The sequence below is a fragment of the Spea bombifrons genome, chromosome 10 (assembly GCF_027358695.1).
Source record: "Spea bombifrons isolate aSpeBom1 chromosome 10, aSpeBom1.2.pri, whole genome shotgun sequence".
In the NCBI taxonomy this organism is placed as follows: Eukaryota; Metazoa; Chordata; class Amphibia; order Anura; family Pelobatidae; genus Spea; species Spea bombifrons.
Genome location: NC_071096.1, coordinates 24935974 through 24954064, shown reverse-complemented (window position 1 = coordinate 24954064; position 18091 = coordinate 24935974). Strand labels below are relative to the sequence as shown.

Sequence of the window (18091 nt, the reverse complement as noted above, 5' to 3'; positions counted from 1 at the left end):
AGGGGTAATGGTTTGGGCTTGTTTTGCAGCCACAGAACCTTTTGACCCTTGCAGTCGACCATGAACTCATCTGTATACAAAAGTATTCTAGAGTCAAATGTGAGGCCATCTGTCTGACAGCTAAAGCTTGGTGGAAACTGGGCAATGCAACAGGACAATGATCCCAAACACATCAGCAAATCTACAACAGAATGGTTGAAAAAGAAAAGAATCAAGGTGTAGCAATGACCCAGTCAAAGTCCAGACCTCAACTTGATTGAAATGCTGTGGCGGGACTTTAAGAGAGCTGTGCATAAACAAATGCCTGCAAAACTCAGTGAACTGCATCAAAGCTGTAAAGAAGAGTGGGCTATAATTCCTTCACAACCATGTGAGAGACCAATAAAGTCAAACAGACCGGAATGTGTTCAACCTCTCACGATTGCTTTAGGGGATGTGGAAGGGTGTGAATTATAATGAATGTGTCTTTTTAATGATATTACATGTACTATTCCATAGATTTTGCATATTACAGACTTAATTCTTCATTCTATCATGAACACTGTATTATCAAACATTATTGCACATCTCACTCATTCCCAAGCGGCTATTTTTTTAAAATTTCATCAGCATTTTTGATGTGCTTAACTTTTCTATGTAAGCTAAGTAATTGATGTATAAGAATGGATTATATCTTTCTTGGTCCATATGAACAAATGTCACAAATTACTAATAAACTAGGTGTAGAGGGTTCCTGGTAGCAATGTAACTTTAATAAATATTACCTTGCATTAGTTTAGTAATAAAGTCTGTTAATGTATACTGTATTTGCTATTTCAGCTGTGCCAAGATAAAACTAGATTAGCACCTGTTCATTTTATTTTAGCCCAAGGCCCCCCCACCCGATACCGGTGCAATTTATAGAAACAGTGTTTTGTAAAAGAAAGCAAACACAGGTTGATTGGTAGTTTGAGGGTATATAAGAACTATGGGAGTCACTATTAGCTTACCTTAGAAGTGAAGCATCATGTCCTTCCTTTGGCTACTGTCCTGCATTGCCCTAATTGGGAGCACCTATGGTAATTTTTAACAAACAAATAATGACTCTGTACTTTGTATTAATTGGTTTTGAATATTTTTATACAAATGTCTTTATTTTTACACATCAGGTTGTGGTGTCCCTGCCATCAAGCCAGTTATTTCTGGATATGCCAGAATTGTAAATGGTGAGAATGCAGTTTCAGGGTCCTGGCCATGGCAAGTGTCTCTACAGGTAAATTAAAATGTTAATTTTGATTATATAATTGTGTGGACTCTTAGGAAATAGTTTAACTATGAAAAATGTAATCTAAATGCATCGGCCAAAACCCCGTTTATAGAATCTGAAAATATTTCAAAATTTTGCCATTTAATGTTATTAGAGATAAATCATTGAAGATAAAGCAATTCTACAATATAAAAAGATTATTTAAGCAACTTGGAGCCTTTGACTGCAAAGCTGTAAGTTTATACACCGGCCCTTTGAAAACCATAATTAACTGTTTAATTTCAGCGGCCAATAAAATGTTATTTGCTTTAAATATCTATACATGTATACTTGCAATAATGTAGCTATGTATTCCATACTAGGAAACCAGTGGATTCCATTTCTGTGGTGGATCTCTGATCAATTCCCTCTGGGTTGTTACTGCTGCTCACTGCAGTGTGACGTGAGTAATACTTGGTTATTTGTTTGAATCAAGTAATTATGTGTGGAGTACTGTTTAGAGGGAAATCTTTAATAACTAACTCAACAGAAATCTAGATTACCAGATTGGGAATAAGAACAGTCATTACCATTACCCCACTTTATGCAGTAATATGACTGTGCAGAAGATCAAAAATTGGTCCTCAAGTCCACGACCACCAGGCACTTATTCATATTTTTGTGAATAAAAAGAATTTTTCAAGAATAATAGCTGTAGAGATTCTGATCAAAGACACACCATTAACCAAAATGGAATACACTTATGTATTTAGTTGTACTATGATAGGTAATTTTATATATAGTAAATGTAGAATGCGTACATTTCCCTTTTCCAAGCATCTTTAAAAAATGATGCAAATGTTAGGCAAAAAAAATAATACCTCACAATGCTTATCTGTGCTTGTGGCTGGTGATGCAATTTAAGAGCTTTGTACTCTGTTGGGCTGAGCTAAGGGTCTCTGAATCTGAATTTAGAAATGTCCTGTTTCTGCTCCCAGCAGGTGAATGTTGTTAAATTGTAACTGCCACCTTTTATTACTCCTGTATTACATTATGCTGAAAAGTGTATGCATGGAACATTGGCATTAAATAGAGGATGTATCTTGGTGGGGGATATGGCTTAATTTAAAGGGAAATGTCCCTTACCTGAGCCCATCAAACTATGAATTCGTATTCCGTCTCTGATTTTTATGTGCTAAGAACAGGCTTGTATTTGCTTGCCAAAAATCTGAGGGGTAAATTTGATATTCAATAATGTCTTCTAAGATTTGGAAAAAGTAGCTTCTTGGAGGAAAACGAGCCTTTAAAGGTAAAGGCAATCTCAAGAAGCTCTGGAGATAATGATTTAACCACAATCAGATCTGCAGAGGCTTTTCTACTTTTAAGTGCCTGAATCATTTTTGTTATTAAAAAGTGCATTCCCAATTCTTGATATGCTTAAACACTATTTATTACAATTCAGTATGGTGGAGAAAACATCAGTAACTTGACTTCTTCTTTAATCTCGGCTCTATAAAGTATATTTATCCGATGACAACTGTCCCTGCTCCTCTGTGGTAGCATCTCCTCTACAGCGGACTGGTCCACCACAGAGGAGGTGCCCCCATGTAGATTGAGCTCTAGGCTAGCATCTACCTTGCCTATAAGTAGTGAAGGAAGACATACACATCACTTCAACAAAGTGAAAAAAGGCTAAGTAATAGGAAGATAAACAGATCATGAGAAAAGCAGAGAAGAGGTGTGAATAAATTTACCACTTTCCACCCCCTTGGGACTAAAGAGCCTGTGGAAATAAAAAGAAATGTTGATCATCAAACCCTTTGGTCCTTATCTTTAATCCCAACTAAAGTGCTAGTTCAAACATATCATTTTTAAGGACAGATGGATAAAAAAAAGACAAAAGAGGAAATAACTGACTTGGGCATGAGATGAGGCATTTGGTGATTGGAGTAGGATGTGCTTTGTTACTCGATTAGCTTTATTTTATTTTACCACCCCCATCCCACTGTGTTAAGGAGTCAGGCACTATGTTTGGGTTTTATACTCTCCTTGAGAGATAATTACCTCCTGAAGAGATGGCGCTGCTATAATGTACTACCCCTGCAGTCAGGGGAGGGCTGGCAGCCTAAGGCCTGGGGGGCAAGTCAAGTGAAGTGGCTCCGCCCCCTCGCACTCACCTTTCACCCCTCACGCTGCCCCTATCACTATGCGGCCATCAGACTGCTGGAAAACTGATCTAAACGGCCGCTGGGTGCTGATGCCGCCGGCCGGAGCTACTTTAATCCTTTTTTTTAATTTATTTAATATGCCGGATCGGCTTGCCATATTAAAAATAAATAAAGTATTAAAGTAGCGCCGGCCGGCAGCATCAGCACCCAGCGGCCGTTTAGATTCGATTTCCAACAATCTGATGGCCGCATAGTGATGGGAGCAGCGTGAGGGGTGAAAGGTGAGTGCAAGGGGCCGGAGCTTTCACCCCTCACGCTGCTCCCATCACTTGGCGGCCATCGCATGCGGCCGCTGGGTGCTGATGCCGCCGGCCGGTGCTGCTTTAATACTATTTTGTTTTTCATTTAATAGCCGATCCGGATGGCCATATAAAATTTAAAAAAAAAGTATTAAAGTAGCGCCGGCCGGCGGCATCAGCACCCAGCGGCCGTTTAGATTAGATTTCGGGCGGCCTGGGGGGCAATTGCCCCTCTGCCCCCCGGCCCAGCCCGCCCCTGCCTGCAGTCTTACTTATTTCCATTTGGTTTTCGTTTTATTTCTTAATAATTGAAACTGAAATTTTCCTTGTAGAACTGCTCACCGTGTTGTTCTTGGTGAATATGATCGCTCTTCCTCTGCAGAACCCATTCAGACTAAGACTATTGCCAGGGTAAGCAATAAATAATTAATGATAGCTAACCGAAAGTAAACCAGTGGACACTACAAACAATATTTCCTACAGATTTGACAATGATATTATGATTCTTATGGAGAAATCTTATGATAAGGGCACCAATGATGTGTAAAGTAATTTGTACCTTATTTGCCTTAGGTTTTCAGACATCCCAGCTACAGCTCCTACACCATTAACAACGATATCACTCTGCTGAAACTCTCCAGTGCTGCAACTTTCAACACCCGTGTATCTCCTGTGTGTGTTGCTGCCAGCGCCGATGCTTTCAATGGTGGAGAGAGATGTGTCACAACTGGATGGGGATATATTGATGCTTCATGTAAGAAAGGTTTATATTATACGTAGACATTTTCATTTAATTTCCCTCCCTATTCTGAATTTCACTTTCTTGCTCTTATTAGCACGCCTTACCCCAAGCAAACTGCAGCAAGTGGCTCTTCCTCTGTTGAACAACACTGACTGCCAGAGATACTGGGGAAGCAAGATCCTTAGTACCATGATCTGTGCTGGAGCCTCTGGAGCCTCTTCCTGCATGGTATGTTCTACAAACTTCTCTATATCGCTTAAGTATTGTTGTACACAAAATGTAACATCACTGGCTGAACATACAAATATAAGTGATAACTGTATTTTATTTTTGATGATATATTTAGTAGAGTAGATCACACACAAACACATCTAAAGTGTATAGTAATATATTGCCTTTTACTTTCAGGGTGACTCTGGTGGACCCCTTGTGTGCCAGAGGAATGGAGCTTGGACCTTGGCTGGAATTGTGTCCTGGGGAAGCTCTTCCTGCTCCACATCAACCCCAGCAGTATACGCTCGTGTCACTGCTCTTAGAGCCTGGTTGGACCAGACTGTTGCTGCTAATTAAATGTATTGTGATGTATATTTACATTCTAAATAAAAGAACGACATGGAACATTTATGAGATTTCCTTTCAAAGAAAACAAATCTAATTCACAACATAAAGTATGGGCCAAATGTCCATGTGCTATAATTTTTACTTTATGTCAACCATGATAGGTTTCTCCTGCGAACAAATACTAAATGAGTGGAACAGTATGCTTGCTTAATAATGGTGAACAAATTATCTCTGCTGGGGCATAGCCATTTCTTTCTAACCATCTATAGTGTCTTCTTAAATCATCATCATAAACAAAACTAAAGAACACAAGAGGTAAATAAAATAAGGTGATATATTGTAAATCTGTGAGATGGCACATCGTTTTACCCATTTAATTGTTGATTAAAATAACACTGGCCCAAAACTAAATGATCTTTGTCCCAACATTAAAGGAGAGAAAAACTAGTTTTTTAAAGCAATATAGAAAATGTAGAACACTTTGGGATAAGTCTCTGAAGCTTTTTGCTAGCTTCCAAACAGATCTGGGGCTTAAGCCCAAATGGAACAACATTTTTATCTACCTTTTCTGCAAAAGCAGAGGGGATTTTCTCGTCAGCTCTATATACACAGTGTCTCTCTTATTTCTCATCCGCTCACATAGGAACCACTAAGCCTAGGCTCACCTTTGATATTCTAAAGCCATACATTGACACACGCCTTACATCTTTTAACACACACGTGTTAAAAGCATACATTCAAATGTGTTTACACACACATGCTAACACTATACTGTATGCTCACATACACTACATGGTCAAATGCACATGGACTCACACCTATTTATGTGCTTCTTGAACATCCCATTCCAAAACCATGGGCATTTACCCCTTCACGTCCAATGATGGGCCATGCACCTCACACAAAAACGGTCAGGTAACAACCAATGACAATCCTAGCATGTAATTTCATTAAACAAGCTTACAATCACTTTCTTCGCTTAAACGGTGTTGATGTAATGCCTCAATGTCGATGATCACCTCCTGAACTTCAATGGTGTCGCTGAAATGCTGAATAGCGAGGCATTCAGCCCAGGACGTGCCGTGACCACTCCAGAGAGCGGTCACAACCACCACTGTGAGAGAAAAGCCACTCGCAAGATGGCGGCGCGTCCTTTAAAAAAATAACCACGTTGGGAAAGTTTGCTCCAGACTCTGGCTCCCCTTGCAGGTTGAATACAGGTACTGCATTCAACCATGCAAGTCAATGGAGACCAGCTTTCTGATCACAATGTGATTAGTAAAATATTTAAAAAATACAAAAAAATATGGAAAAAAATGTAAAAAGCTAAACAAAAATATGTGGTAACAATTAAAAATAATTATGATGTGATCAGCACATCACCATCAGAGGAACCATCCTGTTCCAGAAAAAAAAATGTAAAAAAGTCCAAAAAGAATAAAATAAATAAAATTAAAAAATAACGTTTATTATTATGAGCAAGTGCAAAAATTAGTGCTGTATCTTCCCAAAAATCTTGACATGGAAAGAGTTAAAATAAAAGCACCCAAAAATACCCAAGGGGAAATTGGAGTGGCTCTGGGTTCAAAGATAGGGCATAGGCACAGACTGACCAACATGGAAAAAGAAAAGCACACTTGCGAAATGTAGCCTTTTAGGCCCCAGACACCAGACAAACCCATGCATGGGTGGTATCACTATAATCCAAAGATGTTGCTGAACACATATGTGGGTGTTGTGTGACAGTGACATGTACCTGGAGCTGTAAATTCACACCGGAAGTACAATTTGTGTGAAAAGAATACTACCACAAATTTTGACAAAGGCTGGTGGTAGAATCTAATGCATGGAAAGGGTTAAAATACTAGCATTTGAAATACCTTGGGGTGTATAGTTTTCAAAAATATATGGTTTGATGGGGTAAATTTAATTATCCGGCTTCAATGATGGCCCACTTAGGACATCCAAGTTGAAAAATGCGCACTTCCCAAAGATGGCATTTTAACTCCCAAACAACCCGACAAACCCATGCATGTGGTATCACTGTACTCGGGAGATGTTGCTGAACACATATTGGGATCTTGCTTGAAATCCATACAAAATAAATTAATACCACAAAGTTTGACAAAGGCTGGTAGTAGAATTAGTGCATGAAAAGGGTTAAAATACCAGCATTTGAAATAACTTTTGAGGTTTTCAAAAATATATGATTTGATGGGTTAAATTGCATTGGCCGGCTTTAAAGCTACCATAAAATAGCACGAGGCAGAATGACCAGGTTTGGCAAAAAGTTGGTTTTGAAATAGCAAAACACTACTTGTACTTATTGCCCAATAACTTGCAGAAAAAGCAAAAAAATCATAAAAACATTTCTAAACTCAGGACAAATACCGTATTTGCTCGATTATAAGACGACCCTGATTATAAGACGACCCTCCAAAATCTAAATATTAATTTAGGAAACAAAAAGCCTGAATATAAGACTACCCTATAGGAAAAAAAGTTTTACCAGTAAATGTTAATTCATGTAAACTAATTTTCATATTTAATAAAAGCTATGATTGAAAAAAATATATATTTTTTTATTTCCTTTTATTTGCCAACCTGCCCCCCCAGTTATGCACATCTGCCCCCCGTGGTTGCCACTCTGCCCCCAGAAATGCCTTATACCCCCTATTTGCCACTCTGCCCCATGATGTGCCTTTTAACCCTCTATATGCCACTCTGCCTCCAGAAATGTCTTATACCCTCCTATATGCCACTCTGCCCCATGATATGCCTTTTAATCCCCTATATGCCAGAGTGGCATATAGGGGTTAAAAGGCATATCATGGGGCAGAGTGGCATATAGGGGGTTAAAAGGCATTTCTGGAGGTATATATATATATATATATATATATAACTGCTAACAGCAATCACACTCCTATCAAGCCAAGGCAGCCAGTACATGCTGGGACCTGGGGATGATAGGAGTCTGAGTACAGCCTCCCTATGCCATGCTACCACCACCACCCCCCTTACACATCCATGCTATCACACACACTCATTCACAAACATTTAAATACTCATTCATTCCATTCATACATAGGTCTGTTAGGTTGTTTGAGGCCACATTTGGGAAATGTGCATTTTTCAAATTTGACATCCTTCCTCTATGTCCTATTTGGGACATCTTTGAAGTCACCTAATTCTGTTTACCCCATCAAACCATATAATTTTGAAAACTAGACACCAAAGCCTTTTTCAAATGCTGATATTTTCCCTCTTTCAATGCACTAATTCTACCACCAGTGTTTGTCAAAGTGTGTGGTAGTATCTTTAGGTGTTTTTCTTCACACACACACAAAATTTAGGTATGGACTTACAGATTCTGATATGTGTCACTGCCAAACACAATAATATGTGTTCAGCAATAAATATAATAGTGTATAACAGTAGCAAAAAGAGACCATCTTGGGAACTGGTTTTCTTTTTAATGGGTGGCACCAGCTTGCAAGAAGTATGATATTTCACTATGGCTTGTGACCACTCTCTGCCCCAATACATGTTGTAAGTGTGTGTGGGCATGAATATGTATGTGTGTCTGTGTAAGAGTATGTGCATGTGTGTTGGTGTGAGTGAGTAGGTCTGTAAATATCTGTGATAGCGTGTTCAAAATGTTGGCCAGTGTATATGAGTTATTGGCAAGGGGGGCCAAAGAAGACACAGGGAGAAATGGACAAAAGAAAGATGACAGAAGAAAAAGAAGAGGCAAGAGAAGAAATAGAGCTGCGGGAAAGCAACAGGGACACAAAAGCAGTCGGCTAAGCAGGTAGGGAGACGCTGATATCGTGAATGAGAGTGTGAGAGAGTGTGAGTGAGTGTAAGAGCATGAGAGAGTGAATTTATTATTAATAATGATATAGCAATGGATGTGGGTATGGTTCTGGTGGCTATGAGAGGGGACAGCATTTCATCGTTGCCTCAGACAGCACAAGGTTTTGGGTCAGCCCTGATTATTCTCAACATATTTTTTTAAATTGCATTCAATTTTCTATTTCATAGATTTCCATTGTTTTGTTGGAGTATTATGGATTTAGTTCTTTCTGGCAATTATCTGCATTTTTAGGTGTTAATTCTATCATGAACATGAGTCCGTATGATCAAATGTTACTGCACACTACAGTTATTTTTATACTATTTACAGCTATTTTTCATTTCCTCAGATTTCTTCACTTCAGTTACTGTGCCAGAATCATGGGCGTAGGAACCCCTAAAAATCTGAGGGGGACAGCATTTTCCCCCATCAGATCCCCACATGCATGTATAGATTAATTGAATAAGACATACAAACCCTATATTTGCAGGTAAATATGAATAATGTATAGAAACATAGCATAGCAGATATGGATCAACAGAACAACACATAAACCCAGCTTTGCAGGTATAAATCTACTGGAATTCACATAAAAGCATTAAAGATAGAAACCCCCTAAATTACAGGCACACACCCCAAAGGCCAGCCCTGGTGTCCACATTCCCCACATATAACCTGACCAGCGCTCAGATTACACAAATTACAGTCCAGAGTGAGACAAGTTTGTCCCCAAACAGCCCAGTGTGAGCCAGCTTTGTCCCCAAACAGCCCAGCTCACAAATTATTAAAGCAATTCATCCACACATTAATTCATTATTTCACTCATTCACACAATTCATTCATTCTAACTCTTTAGTTCAATATACTTACTACCCCCCTTTTGTTACTTTTATCCCCACTTCATCCCCTTCTCACACTATCTACCCCCCTTCTCACACTATCTACCCTCTCCCTACCCCCCTTCTCACTAGCTACCCTCTCCCTGCCCCCCTTCTCACTAGTTACCCTCTTCCTGCCCCACCTTCTCACTAGTTACCCTCTTCCTGCCCCCCCTTCTCACTAGCTACCCTCTTCCTACCCCCCTTCTCACTAGCTACCCTCTCCCTATCCCCCTTTGTAGGTTACTTACCGTGCAGCGGCTTCACTGCTGAGCTGCTGATGTCATATGCCGGCGCTCAGCGTGAAGCGCCGGCACCGAGACAGACACCTCACGCTCCCACCACTGCAGTCAGGGCCGCGTTGAGGCGGGTGGCGGCGACTGCGGCAGGGAGCAGAGGAGACATAAATTATGTATTATAATACTATTAAATATATTTAAATATGGGTTAATGGTCTCTTTAGCAGCTACTATTGTTCATAAATTCCTTCAATTCACATTTTTGTTTATTTATTAAAGATTTCCCTCTAAAAAGTACTCCACACATAATTACCGTTAATGAAGAAATCCCCCCCAGGGCCTTAGGAACCCCCCCAATAGAAATGCTGCAGAAGGAGAGAGAGGGGTGCCGAGCGATCGTTTTCAGCATTCCTACGGCCCTGGGGGGGGGTTTCTTCATTAACGGCCCCCCCGCATGAGTTACTGGGGGGGATCCACCCCCCGTCCCCCCCTGGTTCCTACGCCCATGGCCAGAATATCTATTTTGTGTATGAATTTTCTTTGTAAGCTATGCAATTGATCTATATATCTATAAGAAAGGCTTTTATAGGTATTGGGTCATAGAAACAAGTGCCGCAGATAACTAGTTTAGTGTTTATCGGTGTTGCTGTTGGCAATGTACCTGCTGTTTCATAAATATCACATTGCATTATTTCAGCCAATATAAAACTAGATTAGCACCTGTTAAACTCACACATAGCTACTTTAAATCTAAACATTTTATTTTAGCCCAAGGTCATCTGATACCAGTGTAATATATGGAAACTGTTTTTTTTTTTTTTAAAGAAAGCAAATACTGATTTAACGATAAGTTTGGAGTATATATAAGTGCTATGGCAGGCACTGGTTATTAGCTTACCTTAGAAGTAAAACATTATGGCCCTCTTTTGGCTACTGTCCTGCATTGCCCTAATTGGAAGCACCTATGGTGAGTTTAACAAGCACATACTAACTCTGGACTTTGTATTAATTGGTTTTGAATATTTTTATACAAATGTCTTTATTTTTACACATCAGGTTGTGGTGTCCCTGCCATCAAGCCAGTTATTTCTGGATATGCCAGAATTGTAAATGGTGAGAATGCAGTTTCTGGGTCCTGGCCATGGCAAGTGTCTCTACAGGTAAAGTAAAATGTTATATTTAGTTGTATTACTTTGTAGTATTAGGTATTAGGAAATTATTTTCACTTGAAAAATACCATCCGCATGACTTAGAAAAATATCCCATTCATAGATTCTGAAAATATATTTTGAACAGTTTATATTTTTATTTAACATAAATAAAATGAAAATTAATCATAGTGTATAATGACTTCCACATAACCTCCACAAACGTCGACATGAAGACTTTTTTAATATTAAATTCAGTGGCCAATACAATTTCATTTGCTTTAAATATCTATACATGTATACGTGCAATAATGTAGCTATGTATTCCATACTAGGAAACCTCTGGATTCCATTTCTGTGGTGGATCTCTGATCAATTCCCTCTGGGTTGTTACTGCTGCTCACTGCAGTGTGACGTGAGTAATACTTGGTTATTTGTTTGAATCAAGTAATTATGTGTGGAGTACTGTTTAGAGGGAAATCTTTAATAAATAGTTAAACAAAAATGTGAATTGAAGGAATTTATGAAAAATAGTAGCTGCTAAACAGACCATTAAGAAAAATTTAAATATATTTAATAGTATTATAATACATAATTACCGTAATTTACATGAATCTATAATATATACATTTCCTTTTTAAGCATCTTTAAAAACTGATGCAAATGTTTGCTTTGTACTGTGTTGGGTTGCGCTAAGGGTTTCTGACTCTGGGTTTAGAAAAGTTTGGTTTCCTCTCTCAACAGGATTCAAATTGCACTTTTTGCCCCTGTATTCCATCCATCCCAGTCTAATTGGTAACCTATTTTAAATGAAAAAGCCCTAATTTAAATAGTTTAAGAGATTGATATGCATGGAATTATACATTGCAAAAGCAGTATGTGAAGCACTAGAGTGGACTGGGTCTGTTATTATTATTGTCAGCTAATGATCAGGAGAATACTATGTTAAAGAAAGTATGATATATGACCTCAGAAGAGTATATGCATGCAAAATTGGGGTTTAATAGAAGGATGTATAGTGAGGGATATGGCTTCTTGTAAATGGAAATGTCTCTGACGTGAGCACACCAAACTATGGCTTGATATTCTGAGTTTGATGTGCCGAGAAGAGGCTCATATTAGTATTTGTTTGCCAAAAATCAGAGAGGTAAATTGGATATTCAATAATGTCTTCTGAGATTCAGAAAGAGTAACTTATTAGAGAAACATAGGGATTTAAAAATAGGGCCGATATCAAGAAGCGCTGGTGATAATGTTTTTGTTTTAACCAAAGTGAACTAAGGAGGTTTTACTACATTCAGGTACATAAACCACTTTGATTATTAGACATCCAGTATTGATATGCTAAAACACGATTTATTACAATTTATTATGGTAGCGAATACAGTAATACAGTAATTATGAATATGAAACCATATGTTTAAATTCAATAACACCAGTGTACATAATTCTGTCCAACATAATGAAAGTTGAGAGTCTTCATAAGGAAAATCTTATTAAGGTAATTTTTTATACCTGCCATAAAACAGACCCCCAAACTTACTTTGTTGTGTGTCACTTAAATTGGTTAAAAATCTACTCACGGCCACAAGCAAAACCCAGTACCCAGGGCTACTAAATATTTTGGGACAAATGCTCAGAATAGCGCAATGTTTAGTTTATGCCTTTAGTACCAGAGTAAGACATAAACATCACTTCAACAAAGAAATAGAAAGATAAACAGATCAAGCAGGGAAATCTATTAATGAATGAATAACTGTCTATCTCCTTGGGATTCAAAGAGTACAGCCTGTGGAAATAAAATATTTAACTTTGATGACATAGAGTGATGATCATTAATACCCTTGGTCCTCATCTTCAATCCCAGGTTAGGCGCCAGTCCCAAAACAACATTCTATAAAGAAAGACCCAAAAAACAAATTGATGTAACTGACTTGGACATTGGGATGAGTGTAATTTGTGCCTCAATTAGGTTTATTGTATTTTACTCTCCCATCCCACCGACCATGGGGTGAGAGGGTATATTTGGGGCCTACACCCCTCACTGTTGTTTTACCTACAACATTTTTCCTTGTAGAACTGCTCACCGTGTTGTTCTGGGTGAATATGATCGCTCTTCCTCTGCAGAACCCATTCAGACTAAGACTATTGCCAGGGTAAGCAATGAATAATTCATGATAGTTTATCAAACGTAAACCAGCGGGCACAACAAACGAGAATTCCTTTGTTTCAAATTTTAAAAAAGTTTCAATTGCTAAAAATATTATTTTTCTCTTCTGTCTCTTATGTCTACATTCCTATTCCCAACGTATTTTTTTTCAATAAAGCAAAATGTTTGGGAAATAATTATTTATGTGAACGTTTTGGGCATTATACTCATCTTGCAGTGATTGTAATGGTGCATATAGAGAAAGCTGCGGGTGAGATAAGGGGTTAAGGGAGAGAAGGAGCGAGCAAGTGAGAGAGTGGGATAGCGAATCTTTATATGTTAGCATGAGGGTATAAGCGTGTGTTAGTGAGTATGCTTGTTTGTGCAAATGTGAAAGTATGTGTAACAATGTGTGCCAGTGCGAATGTGAGGGGACAATGGGGCCACTTAGCTTTACTTCTCCTTCTGAACCATGTGAAGAAATGTCCCTGTTGGTCCAAAATACTATTTTGTCTAATGAGTCAGTTGGGCCTCTTTGGTCAAATGGCTACAGCGTAATCAGGGAATTGGATTCTTTAAAGCGATTTCACTTAAGCTGTTGAATGTGCTACTAGTGTACGTGGTAGAGTGGATGATATTCATGGGTCATGTATGTGAAAGAAGATCTTTTATGTGTAAGTGTTTTAATGAAACAGTGGCTGATTAACCCTACTGATATGGACCCTACTGCATTCCCATTTTTTGTGCTTTTTCTTTATTGTTATCATAATCAGCAAAAAAATATGGACTTTATTAGTATTTATTTTACAGTCTTACTAAATAGGCAACATTCTATAGCGAAATATGGTCATGTAGCTTACCAATTATGTAAGTAATTTGCCCTTTTTTGCCTTAGGTTTTCAGACATCCTAACTACAGCTCCTACACCATCAACAACGACATCACTCTGCTGAAACTCTCCAGTGCTGCAACTTTCAACACCCGTGTATCTCCTGTGTGTGTTGCTGCCAGCGCCGATGCTTTCAATGGTGGAGAGAGATGTGTCACAACTGGATGGGGATATATTGATGCTTCATGTAAGAAAGGCTTATATAGATACATACTTCAGGCTGAGGGACAATCTTGAAATAAAATGGCAGTTTAAATATGCTAAATTAAATATTCCCTGTAATGTTACTACCTTAATATTTTGTTTTAATCCCACATCCCTATTCTCCCTATTCTGAATTTCACTTTCTTGCTCTTATTAGCCCGCCTTACCCCAAGCAAACTGCAGCAAGTGGCTCTTCCTCTGTTGAACAACACTGACTGCCAGAGATACTGGGGAAGCAAGATCCTTAGTACCATGATCTGTGCTGGAGCCTCTGGAGCCACCTCCTGCATGGTATGTTCTACAAACTTCTCTATATCGCTTAAGTATTGTTGTACACAAAATGTAGCATCACTGGCTGAACATACAAATATAAGTGATAACTGTATTTTATTTTTGATGATATATTTAGTAGAGTAGATCACACACAAACACGTCTAAAGTGTATAGTAATATATTGCCTTTTACTTTCAGGGTGACTCTGGTGGACCCCTTGTGTGCCAGAGGAATGGAGCTTGGACCTTGGCTGGAATTGTGTCCTGGGGAAGCTCTTCCTGCTCTACATCAACCCCAGCAGTATACGCTCGTGTCACTGCTCTCAGAGCCTGGTTGGACCAGACAGTTGCTGCTAATTAAATGTATTGTGATGTATATTTACATTCTAAATAAAAGAATGACATGGAACATTTATGAGATTTCCTTTCAATGAAAAACAAATATAATTCACAACATAAAGTATGGGCCAAATGTCAGTGTGCCATAATTTTTCATCTCAAATCACCAAACATATTGAACTTTATGTCAACCATGATAGATTTCTCCTGCGAACAAATACTAAATGAGTACAAATTCTCTCTGCCAGGTCATAGCCTTTTCTTTCTTACCATCTATAGTGTCTTCTTAAAATTATCATCATAAACAAAACTACAGAACAACACAAGAGGTAAATAAAATAAGGTGATATGTTGTAAATCTATGAGATGGCACATCGTCTTACCCATTTAATTGTTGATTAACATAACACTGGCCCAAAACTAAATGATCTTTGTTCCAACATTAAAGGAGAGAAAAACTAGCTTTTTAAAACAATATAGAAAATGTCTGTGAAACTTATTGCTAGCTTCAAAATAGATCTGGGGCTTAAGCTCAGATGGAACTGACTACATTTGTATCTACCTGTTCTGCAAAAGCAGAGGGAATTTTCTCGTCAGGTCTATATACACAGTGTCTCTCTTATTTCTCATCCGAACCAAATAGGAACCACTAATCCATGGCGCACCTTTGACATTCTAACAGCATACATTGACACATCAACATGCACACACGTGTTAACAGCATACATTCAAATATGTTTACACACACATGCTAACACTATACTGTATGCTCACGTACACTACATGGCAAAATGCATCTGGACTCCTGATCATGACACTTAGTTATGTGCTTCTTGAACATCCCATTGCAAAACCATGGGCATTAACCCCTTAATGTCCAATGACGGGCCAGGTGCATCACACAAAAATGGTCATGTAACGACCAATGAGAGTGCTAGCACGTCATTTCATTAAATAAGCTTACGATCACTTTCTTCTCTTAAACGGTGTTGATGTAATGCCTTGATGTCGACCATCGGCTCATAAACTTCAATGGTGTATCTGAACTGCCTCGATAGCAAGGATTAAGCCCTTCCAGTGCCTTGTGCTGAATGGCACAGTCATGCTGGAACAAAAAAAGGTCTTCATTAAACTTGAAAAAGACCTCATTATTCCTTCAATAAATCTGCCTGACGCTGGAACCCTTGAGTGCCTGGAGCCTTGATTTATCTTTTTGGTCTTCCTTAAACTGATATCATGAAGTTGGAAGCATACATTTGTCTAAAACGTCTTTGTTTACATTCACTGTTGTGAATTTAACTTTGTTTACATTCATAGCATTAACTGGAACTAAGGGGCTAGCTCAAACCATGAAAACTGCCCTATCCATCTGACTTATTGTCTCCTGCTGTTAAACCATTGATTACCTACGCTGCTGACCCGGATTGTGCCCTGACTACTCTTCTGCCTGCTGCTTTAACCCATTGCTTACCTACGCTGCTGACCCGCATTGTGCCCTGACTACCCTTCTGCCTGCTTCTTTAACCGTTGATTACTTACGCTGCTGACCCGTATTGTGCCCTGACTACTCTTCCGCCTGCTGCTTTAACCCATTGCTTACCTACGCTGCTGACCTGGATTGTGCCTTTCACTCCCTTTCGTGGACTGTTATACAGAGTCCCTTAGTCCACCTCCACGTGAATCCTTAAAAATGTGGACAGACAGTCTTAACACATGGCAGCCTATGAGGAGGCACCCCAATATGCGGTCAGCAGCATCTCCTAAGTACAGTAATACCATCCATGCATAGGTCTGCTAGATTGTTTGAGGCCACATTTGGGAGATGTGCATTTTTCAATTTTGACATCCTTCCTCTATGACAGACCTGGGCAAAGCACGGCCCGCGGGCCACATCCGGCCCGCTGAATAGCTCGGACCGGCCCGCAAAGAGTGTCCTGGTGACTCACCAATGAGTCCGGTGTCAGCAACGGGAAGCAGCGAAACTATGCACTCCGAAGCCTTGTTCATTTTGTTCACTTCTGTGCTGTGCTAATAGTTATTCAGGCCTTACTTATTCAAGCACCTCTACCAATGACGTAGGCTTGAATAACTTTATTAAACAGCACATAAGTTAACAAAATGGACAAGGCTTCGGAGTTTGTAGTTTCACTGCTTCCCGATGCTGAGTAAGTGATGCCACTGTAACTTCTGAGTGCCAGGATGCTCGTTGCGGACCTTGGGGAGTGCCAGGACAATCGTTCCACGCTCGTCATTGGTAAGTGTCAGGACTTTTCCCTTTGCATTGTAATTACAATAATAATAATGCTAATAATATTCACTTTTTAAGCTCTCTTCTTGGGGCAGCTCTCTGTGCCCTCTCCTAGGAGCATACTACTGTGTATTAAAAAAATCTATTTTCCGAGGTTAGCTGTTAACCCTTAAATATGGCGGCTAACATTAAAAAAAGAAAAATTGATGCAGAATGCCCCATTACGGCAATGTGCATGGAGCCTTCGTATGTTGGTCTGGCCCTCTAAAACCATTCCAATTTCTCATGTGGCCCCATGGGAAAATTAATTGCCCACCCCTGCTCTATGACCTATTTGGGATATCTTTGAAGTCACCTAATTCTGTTTACCCCATCAAACCATATAATTTTGAAAACTAGACACCACGGTCTTTTTCAAATGCTGATATTTTCCCTCTTTCAATGCACTAATTCTACCACCAGTGTTTGTCAAAGTTTGTGGTAGTATCTTTCGGTGCTTTTCTTCACACACATAATTTAGGTATGAACTTACAGATTCTGATATGTGTCACTGCCAAACACAATAATATGTGTTCAGCAATAAATATAATAGTGTATAACAGTAGCGCAAAGAGACCCTCTTGGTAACTTGTTTTCTTTTTATGGGTGGCACCATCTTGCGAGAGGTAAGATATTTCACGATGGCTTGTGACCACTCTCTGCCCCAATACATGTTGTATGTGTGTCTGTGTAAGTGTATGTGCATGTGTGTTGGTGTGAGTGTGTAGGTCTGTGAATAAGTGATAGCGTGTTCAAAATGTGTGCCAGTGTATATGACAGGGGCGTCCAACATTGGCAGCCAGGGCAACCGATCTTACGCGAGCCGCACCTCAAG

General features: G+C 39.2%; 2 protein-coding genes across 2 annotated transcripts; both read left to right on the top strand.

The window, feature by feature from the left end:
* The first annotated feature begins 915 nt into the window (after positions 1 to 915).
* LOC128466976 (chymotrypsinogen A-like) lies at positions 916 to 5052 on the top strand. Its single transcript, XM_053448463.1, has 7 exons — positions 916 to 1058; positions 1149 to 1252; positions 1609 to 1688; positions 4025 to 4103; positions 4266 to 4446; positions 4529 to 4662; positions 4843 to 5052. The coding sequence occupies exons 1-7, from the start codon at positions 1007 to 1009 to the stop codon at positions 5002 to 5004; spliced, it is 792 nt and encodes a 263-aa protein (XP_053304438.1). The 5' UTR covers positions 916 to 1006; the 3' UTR covers positions 5005 to 5052.
* Positions 5053 to 10803: 5751 nt separating this feature from the next.
* Positions 10804 to 15039, top strand: LOC128466977 (chymotrypsinogen A-like). Its single transcript, XM_053448464.1, has 7 exons — positions 10804 to 10935; positions 11025 to 11128; positions 11452 to 11531; positions 13194 to 13272; positions 14161 to 14341; positions 14516 to 14649; positions 14830 to 15039. The coding sequence occupies exons 1-7, from the start codon at positions 10884 to 10886 to the stop codon at positions 14989 to 14991; spliced, it is 792 nt and encodes a 263-aa protein (XP_053304439.1). The 5' UTR covers positions 10804 to 10883; the 3' UTR covers positions 14992 to 15039.
* Positions 15040 to 18091: the final 3052 nt, after the last annotated feature.

Coding starts and splice junctions, on each gene's coding strand:
- LOC128466977 (XM_053448464.1), top strand. CDS start 10,884: ATGGCCCTCTTTTGGCTACTGTCCTGCATTGCCCTAATTGGAAGCACC. Junction 11,129..11,451: donor CATGGCAAGTGTCTCTACAG/GTAAAGTAAAAT, acceptor ATTCCATACTAG/GAAACCTCTGGATTCCATTT. Junction 11,532..13,193: donor GCTGCTCACTGCAGTGTGAC/GTGAGTAATACT, acceptor TTTTCCTTGTAG/AACTGCTCACCGTGTTGTTC.
- LOC128466976 (XM_053448463.1), top strand. CDS start 1,007: ATGTCCTTCCTTTGGCTACTGTCCTGCATTGCCCTAATTGGGAGCACC. Junction 1,253..1,608: donor CATGGCAAGTGTCTCTACAG/GTAAATTAAAAT, acceptor ATTCCATACTAG/GAAACCAGTGGATTCCATTT. Junction 4,447..4,528: donor GGGATATATTGATGCTTCAT/GTAAGAAAGGTT, acceptor TGCTCTTATTAG/CACGCCTTACCCCAAGCAAA.